General features: G+C 39.7%; 1 protein-coding gene across 1 annotated transcript; it reads left to right on the top strand.

Annotated features, from left to right (window-relative positions):
• Window positions 1-6,532: 6,532 nt before the first annotated feature.
• Window positions 6,533-12,602, top strand: cpvl (carboxypeptidase vitellogenic like). The gene is made up of 13 exons (XM_053327213.1): window positions 6,533-6,646; window positions 6,802-6,980; window positions 7,090-7,211; window positions 8,010-8,124; window positions 8,235-8,293; window positions 8,409-8,488; window positions 8,588-8,654; window positions 8,915-9,037; window positions 9,280-9,411; window positions 10,229-10,327; window positions 10,457-10,630; window positions 11,778-11,960; window positions 12,045-12,602. The coding sequence occupies exons 1-13, from the start codon at window positions 6,633-6,635 to the stop codon at window positions 12,141-12,143; spliced, it is 1,446 nt and encodes a 481-aa protein (XP_053183188.1). The 5' UTR covers window positions 6,533-6,632; the 3' UTR covers window positions 12,144-12,602.
• Window positions 12,603-13,323: the final 721 nt, after the last annotated feature.

Genomic DNA, 13,323 nt, shown 5'->3' with positions numbered 1-13,323 from the left:
AAACTTGCTGCCATTCAGCCAATAGTTTGCCTGGAGTTGCAGTGAACACACTTCCCTGTCCCTCACTAATACCAAGGTGTGCTTGTGCAATGTTCTTAATCCCTGACTGCTCCAAGGGAGCTGCTTGATCAGGTGGCCAACAAATCAGTGTATTCACTGGCCAGTTTCCAAAAGTGTGTGCAACTAAACATACTGTTATACAAAGCAAATACAATTTTAAAAAGGAGGAAAAAACAAAAAAAGCTGAGCCAGTACCAAGGCACAGTGTGAAAGGTAAAAATGTCTCAAAACATACAATAGTAATAAGCAATTCTTATAGTAATCAGTGAACAGTAAAATGCAGTCAGGTCACTGAGTGCCACATTATGGAGAGGCATAAGAGAGTTAACAGGTTTATGGTTTGAACTTCTTGAGGAGGAAAACAAGTAACTGTCTTAACAGTAAATCGTTATCCATTATCTGATCCTCACACTTCCATCAATTTGTTTGCATTATGGATTGCCTCCAAATATCTCTGTGCGGGACCTCCCATTAAACACACGGTGGCAGCAACACTCCACTGACAGCATTAAAAAAAATATTGGACCAGTCAAACTAAATGCTGCAGTACCGTGAAACAAGGTATGTTGAACTCAGACAGGTATTGGCGAACGTAAGTGTGTGTGTGCGCGCGCGCACGTGCATTCTACAGCCATGACGCATTAAGACGTTCGAACGCAACAATTGTGACGAGTGTGAGAATTCTCATTTTATTCCCTGAACACTGAATACAACTCAGCACGAGTAAAAACATGCACCACGAAAAGTGTCGACTTTCCACAGGTACGTTACTGTTTGTTTCACAGATCTGCAGAAAGAGACAAACAATTACTACAATGTATGGGGCTGGATAAAATATTAGAAATACATTTGAAGAAATGCCGTCCAGTTATGCTCATGAACACCTGTTTTTACATTACCTGCAAAACAATAGTTTCAAATACAATTCATAGTAATATTTTCATAACAACCCTATGATTTCGTAGGATAAAAGAAATAATAAAGGAATATTTGCCTTTTTTTAGCTACTTGATTAAATCTTCACATACTTTCAAACTTATGCAGTTAAATATCAAATAGTAGGTTGAATTATCCCACTCTATGCAGAATCAAAAACTGGTGCTGAGTGAAGTGAAAATTGAGAATTCAGTCAATTTGCTGATTTATGCAATACTGATCAGAAAAAATGCAATTCCTTCATATTATAGAGCAAGTTATATGTGGGGTTGTTTTAAATACTAGTCTGTATTCAGAAAAAAAGAACAGATAATGGAAAGGCTTTGTATGCCCCATGACATCAACATCATCCATCATAAACTACGATAGCTACAGCATCAAAAATTAGGCCTAATTGAGACATCTGACACAGTGTTAAAAAGTGTGCAGGTCTTTAAACTTGAGAGTGCACAGAAGTTTCTTTTTTTGGCTTGTAATGTGAGCGTGAAGCGTGATTGTCATCTGCAGGACTATCAAGAGATGGTTAAGTTTTTTTTTTAAAGTAATACTAAGACTGAAGACTGAAAAACCGAATACTACTGACATACAGGACACTGACTGGCTGCAGAGTTGCCTGTAATAGTACTTGTCCAGATATTAGTGAACATGTAACAGTGTATGACTTTCCTTTGTGTCAGACAATCATTGATCTCCCCTCTGTCTCTCTCCTTTGGTTGACAGTCATGCCACGAAGAAGCTGTCGCCTAATATCCATGGGACATTACAACAGTGAGGGACGACCGGTAATTTCCGATAAGGAGACCCTGTACAGGTAAGCTGGAGTGCCGCCATCTGGTTTGTGCACACATGGTCTGTATACAGTGGTGTGCACAAGGGGTGGGGGGGTGATGTCGCCCACCCCCCGTGGCCCAATTGTTGAAAAACTAAGCTAAAACGTGTGCTAAGTTGCCCTCCTGGTTGGCAAAACACACTAAACTGCCCTCTTGGGAGTCAAAACGCGTGCTAAGGTGCCATCCTGGTTGGCAAAACACACTAAACTGCCCTCTTGGGAGTCAAAACGTGCGCTAAGGTGCCCTCTTGGGAGCCAAAATGTGTGCTACGGTGCCCCCCTGGTTGGCAAAACACGCGAAACTGCCCTCGGGTGGCAAAAACACGCACTTAAGTACTCTCTTCAGTGGCGAGAACGTGCTGTATGTGCCCCTTTTTTTTCTTTTTGCCCCTGACCGTCAAAAAGTCTGTGCACGCCACTGTCTGTATGTGTTTTATGCAGTTGTCTTTCTCTCGTTTTTCTTTTTTATTATACAGAGTTGTAAACCGGCGTACAATTCAGCACAGTTCTCTTCCCATTAGAAAAGAGACTGTCATCATCAGGAATAGTGACAGCATCAACATCAACAACAACAAAAGCAGGGTCCGCATTATGTCTGGTCTGAAGATTTTTGGCTATCTCATTCTTCTATGCCTGTATTTTGGTGAGTGGCTCCTTATCGCTCCTTTCACTATCATCTCTAGTATACCAGTATTTAAAGCATCTTGGCCTGTCAGGGCTGTCAGTTTTGTAGCATGCTGTACCTGTCTTTTAAATAAACACCCCTGACCTGTTTATCGCATGCTTTGTTTCCCTCCATCTCTCAGGATTTCTTGGCAATACCTTTCTGGATTCAGGACTGTCAGAATCACCTTGCTCACCTACCATGGTGGACCCAGTATGACCAATGAGAAACATTTTTTTCTTTTTTAAACATAAATCTTTCTTTATCTTAATAAATAGGTTCTTACTGAAATGCAAAATCATGTGCATGTAATATGCAGTAATATTATGTTAAATGAATCATTTCACTCACAGGACTCAACGGCAAGATATGAAAAGGTGGCAAAGCAACTGGCGGAGCTACAGGACAGGCTACGGATTTTAAGAAACAATATAAACCACTTAATAGCAGACAATTTGCCAAACTTCGCTTTGGACTCACTAGGTAAGTCATCTAAATCCCCTTTTCCAGATTGTAATTCACACCTGCTGACTTTGTTGTTGACTTGTGTTTTTGTGTTTGCAGGAGCCAGAGTTTTATCTAATCTTTCTTCAGAAACGTACCAGGTACAAGAAGCAGGTCTGTCATTTTTCAGAATACCTCTCCGGTGTCCACCTGACAACCCAAGGACTGTTATCACAGTAGGAACCACACACACACACACACACACACACACACACACACACACACACACATGTACTTCAAATGTATTAATCATACAGAAATATAACAGACACAAGCACACAAACAACCCTTCACCTAAACTCTCTTCTCTTCCTTGCTCTTTCTCTCCTCAGGGAGACTCACATCTAGTCCCAGGAAGATGCTGGGCCTTTTCAGGTGGACGTGGACATATAGTCATCGCCTTGTCCCACCCAGCCACGCTTAGCCATGTGACACTGGGTCACATTTCCAAGAGCCAGAGCCCCACTGGCTCCATCACCAGTGCCTCAAAAGAGTTTTCTGTCTATGTAAGTCACAAATTTAATCCTGTTACATCCCACACTCTTATCAGTTTAATAATTGGCAAACATACAGAGAACAATATGTTCAACAGGACTTCTCACTCTTTCTCTCTCTCAGGGAATGGAGACTTTGGATGACGAAGGAACGCAACTAGGAACCTTTCTTTATGACCAGAATGGGGAACGACTACAGACCTTCAAACTGGTGGTGAGTAGTACACTCAATTTTCTCACAAGCTGATACACGGAAAGCCTAAAGAGTTGCAGTTTTTGTTTTTTTTCCTTGTTACTCTCTTTTAAGCACCAAACTAACTGTCTCTGTTCACTTCTCTCTTCCGTCTCTCATTAGGAACATAAAATGGGTGTCTACAAATTTGTGAAGCTGCAAGTGCAGAGCAACTGGGGCCATCCTGAATACTCTTGCCTATACAGCTTTAGGGTCCATGGGCGTCTTGCATAGAGAAACAAACTACAATGTTTAATTTTCTATAGGCTACTTGTGTTATTATTTATAATAAATCCTTAAGTGCAGTTAACAATTTCATATATACATATACAGTGGGGAGAACAAGTATATGATACACTGCCGATTTTGCAGGTTTTCCCACTTACAAAACATGTAGAAGTCTGTAATTTTTAGCATAGGTACACTTCAACTGAGTGACGGAATCTAAAACAAAAATCCAGAAAATCACATTGTATGATTTTTAAGTAATTAATTTGCATTTTATTGCATGACATAAGTATTTGATACATCAGAAAAACAGAATTTAATATTTGGTACAGAAATGCAATTACAGAGATCAGACGTTTCCTGTAGTTCTTGACCAGGTTTGCACACACTGCAGCAGGGATTTTGGCCCACTCCTCCATACAGATCTTTTCCAGATCCTTCAGGTTTCGGGGTGGTCGCTGGGCAATACAGACTTTCAGCTCCATCCAAAGATTTTCTATTGGGTTCAGGTCTGGAGACTGGCTAGGCCACTCCAGGACCTTGAGATGTTTCTTACAGAGCCACTCCTTAGTTGCCCTGGCTGTGTGTTTCGGGTCGTTGTCATGCTGGAAGACCCAGCCACGACCCATCTTCAAGGGAACTGAGGGAAGGAGGTTGTTGGCCAAGATCTCGCCATACATGGCCCCATCCATCCTCCCCTGTGGTCCCAGCTCTCTTCAGGTCATTGACCAGGTCCTGCCGTGTAGTTCTGGGCTGATCCCTCACCTTCGTCATGATCATTGGGGCATCAATGATCATGATCAACGAGGGAGATTGACCGTCATCTTGAACTTCTTCCATTTTCTAATAATTGCGCCAACAGTTGTTGCCTTCTCACCAAGCTGCATGCCTATTGTCCTGTAGCCCATCCCAGCCTTGTGCAGGTCTACAATTTTATCCCTGATGTCCTTACACAGCTCTCTGGTCTTGGCCATTGTGGAGAGGTTGGAGTCTGTTTGATTGAGTGTGTGGACAGGTGTCTCTTATACAGGTAACGAGTTCAAATAGGTGCAGTTAATACAGGTAATGAGTGGAGAACAGGAGGGCTTCTTAAAGAAAAAGGTGATCAAATACTTATGTCATGCAATAAAATGCAAATTAATTATTTAAAAATCATACAATGTGATTTTCTGGATTTTTGTTTTAGATTCCGTCTCTCACAGTTGAAGTGTACCTATGATAAAAATTACAGACCTCTACATGCTTTGTAAGTGGGAAAACCTGCAAAATCGGCAGTGTATGAAATACTTGTTCTCCCCACTGGATGGATGGATGGATGGATGGATGGATAACTAAAATCAGCTGTTGTTAATGTAATAAATTACACATATACTCCATTACAGTCAAAATGTCTGCAGTGAAAAAGGCCTAAAAAAATCAAATCAAAATAATAAATCAGCCTATAATTATAACACTCTGCTATGAGTGATTTTAGTGTTGATGCTGGCTTTTTTAAAGTTGCAGTTCTGAGTTTGTGACCACTAGGGGGCAGATTAACACTCTAGTTATTATAGCTAACAAAGCTTACAGATGCAGCAAACACCACTGCCATCTGCCATCATACGATTTTGACACATCTAATTTGACACCTGTGTAAGCACATGGCTTTGGTCTCAATATTTGAAATGTAATTCTTAAAGACAATATTCATTTTAATGAATTCTTATGAATTATCAATGTTTTTCCAGGGTTACACCATGGAACATGTAAACTGAGCAAACCTGACTAAGTCCAAAACAGGTCAGTTTATGAGTAAATGTTAAGAGCTTCTAACCTTGTCAGGCAGCAGTTGTGATCATCAGAGGTCCTTTTCTGTGAAACCAATTCCATATATAACCAAATGGCCTCTTAAATGGTGGTTACACTTTGAGACAGTTCTTGTGGTTCACGTGACTTGACATGATTCCCCAAATTATATTTAATATTTAAAACAATTGTATTACATTAACCTTTATTTAATATGAATGAGTGATAATGTAAGATTATGCCAAACTAGTTTATATGGTGTCTTATTGAGAATTTGAGCATTTATAAACAAGTGTTTTTCCGTAATCCATTACAGTAAAAAGAAAAATGTAATTAAATACAGTTACTTATAATGTGGATGATTATAAATGGGGTTTCACCTTAAGTCAAACCTTCAAGATTTTGAGCAGGAGGGTTAAAAAAAAACAAAAAGAAAAACGTATTACATTTTAAATAGGGTAACTAGTAATCTGTAATCTATTTCAATTCCAAAGTAACCTTCCCTACTCTGGTCTGGCTAATGCTATAATTTAAACAGCTTCCAAATTCCCTTTTGGTCTTCCAGTTCGTAACTTATGCTCAATATCACTTTTTTAAGAAAGTAGCTAACTCACCCAGTTGGCCAAGAACATTTTTTCAGTATGGCAGATAAATCTGAGTATGACTTTCTGTCTGGTAGCTCATTCCCTGCAAGACTGCATTCCCTGCGACTGCAGGGCTGAAATTCACAGTTTCCGCCACAACAACGATCACGTGATCCTGTATATCTCATATGACCTACGCTGAGCTGATCATGTGACTCAGCCTTGTAGGTTCCCACTTTCCAGTCACTCCACGTTCAGTCCTTACCAACTTGTACAGACACCTCTGTCTGTTTCAAAGCTGACATTTCTTGCTGCCATGGAGACGACGAGGTGAGTTTTAACAGAGACCAAATGTGTTTTTTCCCTCCTCTTTCAAATTAGCGGTGCTTGTGCTTGTAGTCGGGCTGTAGTGAAATCTGAGTGTTTGTCACACACACCGCTGACCGGGGCCTGTAGTCTAATATGCATGTGTTAAATACTATCAGGCTGTTGTGGGAAACACTGGGTCTCCTGTTACTGTTGGCCTGTCTGGACTCTGCACAGTCACGAAGCTGCTCAACCTTGTTCTGCCGAAAATCGCACCGTGTCAGCGGCCTCAATGGAGTCGACCCTGGGTCTCCTCTTTTTCTCACTCCGTACTTGGAGAAAGGCGCCATAGATGAAGGTATATAAGTACACCACATTACTGAATGGAGCCATAATACTGCAGTTTCATTGTGATCACATTCAGGAGGCTGTATGATTTTACAATGTGTGTGTTGTTTGGTTTTTAGCCAGGAAACTGAGTCTCGTCGGAGAGCTGCCAGGTGCCAATGTCAAGAGTTATTCTGGGTATCTCACCGTCAACAAAAAATACAACAGCAACCTCTTCTTTTGGTTCTTTCCTGCACTGATGGTAGGCTTTAACTTCTCTAAATCAGGGGTTTTTCCCCAGAGAACAGAGTGACATAAATTCAGTTCTGCAGGTGGGGAGAAGGTCACAGTGAGCAGAGATACATTGTGAAATAATTTGTCCTTTTCACGTGGAACTCAGCTTTATTTTACATTCTTTCACTTTAGTCCCCCAGTCAACATGTGATAAGACGTTGCACTGTGTGTATTTAAGCAGCTGCAGTTACAAGAATGCCAGCTATGATGGGATGTGTTTTTGACAAAGGTTTAACAAAAATATTTTACAAGGTATTTTTGTCTTTTTTTTTTTTTTTTTTTTTTTTTTAAATCAATTATCAGTAGCCAAATCTCATATCTGGGGTTCATTCTGAAGTGTAATAAGGAACCACACCACTTCATCAACACTGAATGAAAGATAATCTTGAAACTTTAAAAATTATATATTTTTTAAAATTCCACATAGCTTCACATTTCAGTACATAACATCTCATAGGAATCGCACCTTCTATCTCCCTCACTAATAAATCTGTATTCAGTCCAAGTCACTTTATTTCATCCTTCCAGTTCGTCCATTGTGAAGGTGCTTAATTGTACGATAGCTCCAAAAAAAGAGGAGTCAGTGATTTAATAATATGCAGAGAAAGTTCACCACACGTAACATGACAGGGAACATGCAGGATGTGCTGTGTGAATACATTTGTGTGAAATGCAAAGTCAACAGAAATAACTTACACCTTTCTTGAGAAACAAAGCCACCACAAGATGGAGCTGAGATCTTAACTTTGTATTCCCTGACCGACAGCCAGCCCAACAGAATGCTCCAGTGCTGCTGTGGCTGCAGGGTGGACCTGGTGGCACCTCCATGTTCGGCCTCTTTGTGGAACATGGACCATATGTGGTTTATAAGAATATGACAGGTAAGAACTGACTTGGTTCTTCAGCAGGGCACATGGACTGTAATCCCTGTTTAATAAAAAAAAGTATAGTTTATGTTGGAGTATTTATCTGCTCAACTTTCCTGTTGCAGTTGGTTTGAGGGATTACGCTTGGACAACCAGATATTCCGTTTTGTACATTGACAATCCGGTATGTATTGTTTACATTAGACAAATGACATGGGACACATTTATCTGATATATTGACATAAGATGCATGAAGATTAACTGAAAAGACTTTGAGGGAAAGTATCTCTTTTTTTAAGGTTGGAACAGGTTTCAGCTTCACTGACGATGACAAAGGTTTTGCTCAGAACCAAGATGATGTCGGCAGGGATCTATACAGGTGAAATGCTGCTGTCCAGATCAAATCTAGCTGTGTAACTTAGTGTGTTGTTTGATTACATGCTAACATTTTTACTGTTTCCATCTCTCTTTTTTTAAGTGCTTTAACGCAGTTCTTCCAACTCTTCCCTGAGTATCAGTCCAATGAGTTCTACGCAACTGGAGAGGCAAGTTTTAGTTTTCTTTGTCATTTTTGCTAATTGTCTTAAAAATGTAGGAAGCAGCGATATGCACACATAACAGCAGGCATGAGGAAGCTTGTGATCTGGATGACCCTTAGAGGTTTTATCTTCATATACTAGTTTTATACAGACATGTTAAGATTCACACACAACACTACAGCAGCTTTTCACAACACATAAGAACAACTTGTCCTATTATGATACAGTCCTTACTCATGTGAACCTTTCTGTCTGTCTCTTTGTAGTCTTATGCTGGGAAGTATGTTCCTGCCATTTCTTACTACATCCACAAAAACAACCCCACTGCTAAGGTGAAAATCAACTTTAAGGGAATGGCCATAGGTGATGGGCTCTGTGATCCAGAACTGGTGCGTATCTGTCAACAATATTCACTTTCTGATGTTCTTTTAAACTACAATAGAAATATCAAAGCTCCCCTGACTGTACTTGTTGCTTTGTGGGATATGACCTAAATGGCATCACATCTCATCCAAGCAAGCTGACATTTCAATTTTAAGTTTTAAGTGGTTCTTGTGTTTTAATAGTTTTCAGCATCATGTCAGTATAGATGTGACAGGAATACAGTATTATGGTCTTTGGTCCCTCACAGATGCTGGGTGGTTACGGTGACTTCATGTACCAAACAGGCATGATAGATGAACTCCAGAAAGAGTATGTGGTCCAGCAGACAGACTATGGGGTGAAGCTCATCCAGCAGCAGAAGTGGGTGGAAGCTTTTGAGGTAAGAGATGCTGGGTGCTGCTGAGAGTTTTCAAAATCTATGTTGGGTTATTTATTTATTATCATTTATCCAAGTACACTCATTTCTAATCGTTTCCATTTTCACCTTTTATATGTATAACATTCACATGCAGCATGCAAAGATTTAATGAATGATTTATAGACATACTGTACATTAATGAACACTTAAATTCTGTCTCTTTATCTTTGTACAACTACATAATGGTGTGTTATGAACAATTAATGAAATGTTTGTAAACTAATTCATGCTAAATAAGGGGACCTAAAGTATTGCTCTGGTGGTAAATGGACTGCATCTATACAGCGCCTTTCTAGACTTCTGGCCACTCAAAGTGCTTTACACTACAGGCTACATTCTTCCATTCATAGACACATTCATATGCTGATAGCAGAGGCTGCTATGCAAAGTGGCTGCTCATCATTCACACACTGATGACACAGCCTTCGGGAGCCATTTGGCGTTCATTATCTTCAGTATTAGAGATCCAACCACTGAACTTCAGATTATTATACCAGCACCTCCTCCAAGGGGTTGTGAGATAAATCTGAGAAGCAGAAGCAGGTCATGTTTATCATTTCATTTGTTCTCTCTAATGTAAAAGTTGTTTTATTACTGTGAATATTACAATACCGTAATCCACAAGACTGATGAAACAAATGTTATACGTAACCAAGGCTTGTAAAAAAACTTCACATTCAGTCTAGCTGTCTTTTCACCTGCACAGCACCACATCAATGCTCACTAGGTCATTTTTACCTGTTTAATTTTAGACATTCATTCATGTCTCTGACTTCAGGTTTTTGACAGCTTGCTGAATGGTGACGTGGCACCTTATCCCTCTTTCTTCCAAAATGCTACAGGTTGCACCAACTACTACAACTACATGACATGCCAGGTACTTCGACACACCTGCAGCTCTGTCTGTCTATCTATACTCCTCACACATCTCTGAGATCATTGTGCTTAACTTTATGTACAAATAAACTAAATATAACTTATCTTATTGTTTGTGTGTGCAACACAGGAGCCTGAAGACCAGGAGTACTTCTCCCAGTTTGTGACTCAGCCAGTGGTGCGGCATGCCATCCATGTGGGCAACCTGACGTTCCACGACGGCTCAGAGGTGGAGAAACACCTCCTGCAGGATGTCATGAAGAGCATCAAGCCTTGGCTGGGTGTGCTGATGGACAACTATAGGGTGAGGGCTGCTGAACTATCAACCATTGCTAATGATCTTTTTATCAAAAGTTTATGTGTGTATAAACTAGAGCACGAGATCTCGCGTGACGATATTTCTTGTCAAAGTGAATGTTGTCTCGCAAAGCTATAATTAAGGGGCGCACCAAAAAAAAAAAACCATAGGGCTTCTATCGCTCATTTGCACGCCATGTCTTCTTTTTATAATATCCCGAATGGATTATTACTTGTTACAGTGAGTGCCCTCGTTTTAGTTGGTGAACTAACAGCTTCTACCTGCTGAGAAGATCTCAGTCAGATGTAAAAGAGGACATAGCAGGGGTATGTTGACCTCAGGTCTCTACACTGAAGACCTGAAGTAGGAGGAGCACGAAAATCTAGTGCAGCTGTGGAAGCCTAATGATGCAAAAAGTAAAATGAGTCACACTACCAAATTATAACACAATTTATAAGTATGGTGTTCTACGTGTGGGTTCATGTGATACAGGATTTGTGCAATCTATTTTTATTTGTGTGTTTTTTTTTATTAGCAATATGTGATAATTGGATTCTTTATTTAATTTATATTTATATATTAGATTTGTTTCTACTCTTTATAATTTACTTTTTGGTATTTGTGATTGTATCTAACTTTTGTGTTTATGGTTGTTATTTCCATAAATACCAAAACTATCCATCTGATAAAATATCTATATGGGGAAACCTTTTACAGTGCTGCATACTGCATATGATAATTATATATTTAGAAAGTAGAACTAAAGTGATTCATTACAAGATGATTAGTTAAAACATTTCAAAATGCACCTGCATTATTTCCATTTAGTGAATTTCAAATAAAAGAACAGTCATGTATTTCCTAATTGAAGTTTTCTTAAAAATATAGTTAAAATCTCGTCTCGTCTTGATCTCGTGAACCCAATATCGTGTCTCCTCTCGTCTTGTGAGCTGAGTGTATCGTCACACCCCTAGTATAAACATCTTTTTGAAATCGCTATTAGGAACATGAATAATATTGAGCCTTCTGGTTGAAAAATAGGCCTGATATGAGAGGAATGGCAACTTTCTCTTGCATGCATTTACGGAAGCGTATGTGGTATGTTCCCCTCTAACACTCCGTCCTTGCTTGGGCTGCTTCTATGTACCTCCAGGTCTTAATCTACAGTGGTCAGCTGGATGTTATTGTAGCCGCTCCTTTGACTGAGAGGTTCCTGCCTACCGTCAACTGGACTGGGGCCGCTGATTACAAACAAGCCCCTCGCTTCCACTGGAAGGTTCAGCCCAGTGACACAGAGGTGGCAGGTTATGTAAGACAAGTGAATGAGTTTTACCAGGTGAGCAGATATTCAGGACAGCCAAAACAATGTGAGAACAGTCATTAAACAGCTACTTTAAAAATCTGTCCTCTTATCACACAGGTCATCATTCGAGGAGGGGGTCACATTCTGCCTTATGACCAGCCAGCGAGGTCCTTTGATATGATTGACAGATTCCTCTCAACACGGGGCTGGATATGAAGAGTTTTGGCTTTTTAACTGAAATATCAACTCCACTTTAAGAAGCATATCATTAATCAATGACTGTTGATTGATAAGACCGTTGATTGTCTCAGCACATGTAAATCAGTACATTGTTGGATTTGGTACACATATTTGCTGCTGATTTTGTTTTTTAAAGCATTTTTAACAGAGGTGGCATTGTTCTTTGGATTTCCCTCTGATGCACTGCAAATCAAAGTTGTCTCATTTCAAGAGGTCTCAATCACTGTCTACATCTCTGATGATTTGAGTGATTCATGTGGTTGTAATGGAGTGAAACCAAAATCATATTTCAGTCTGATTTTTTTGGGCCTTAAGTTGTCATGTTTCAGTTGGGATTGTGTGTGGGGAAATGTGTGTTTGATTCAATACCTACATGCTTGAAGATAATATGTCAAGAGAAATGCTTTGAAACAAGAGAATTAAGTTGAAATAAAGTACTTTTTCTAAATGTGAGTGTCTTAATGTCCGGAGCAGGCTGACAGCCTTTTCTATGTGATCTTTGTTGCAGTGTGTTTTCCACATATGGCAGTTCTGTTCTTTTATTGTTGTATCCATTCTGAAAGTTTGGTAAATACACTAAATGTCCACCAGGGGTCAGTGTGCTCCACAGAAATGTCTCGCTGTGTAAAACTCAAAAATACTCAAGATTGTCACTTCACAAAACTGCTGTAATCCTTCAGTGCCTTTTAACCCTCCTATTGTCCTCAAGTCAAGGAAGGGAGAAAGGACAGAGGAAAGAAGGATGGGAGGAGGGAAGGAAAGAGAAGGAGTTAGGGAGGAAGGAACAGTCAAAACAGACAGGTCAATTTGACCCGGGAGGACGACATGAAGGTTAAAACATTTACACCATCAGATTTAACAACAACTCAAATCCTCAAAGTATGAAATAATTCGTCTTCACTGTCTAAGACAGAATAGAGGCCACTTTGCATGTTGCAACATCATATACTCAAGACTTGAAACAATACACTGCTTGTTTGTATTTTAATATTGTGGCTGAAATTGAATTGACACACGGTGTGTAGTTATTTGGTATTTTGACTGATTTCCGAAAAGATATTTGTGTACTGAAGTTAACTGCCATGTTGTGTCATCAGACAACTATCACGATGTCTACAGGGATAAATTATTAATGAGTATTTTAAACCTTTAAAGC

Source organism: Scomber japonicus, chromosome 10 (assembly GCF_027409825.1).
Source record: "Scomber japonicus isolate fScoJap1 chromosome 10, fScoJap1.pri, whole genome shotgun sequence".
In the NCBI taxonomy this organism is placed as follows: Eukaryota; Metazoa; Chordata; class Actinopteri; order Scombriformes; family Scombridae; genus Scomber; species Scomber japonicus.
Note: the sequence above shows the minus strand (reverse complement) of the source record. Positions and strands in the feature narration are given on the sequence as shown.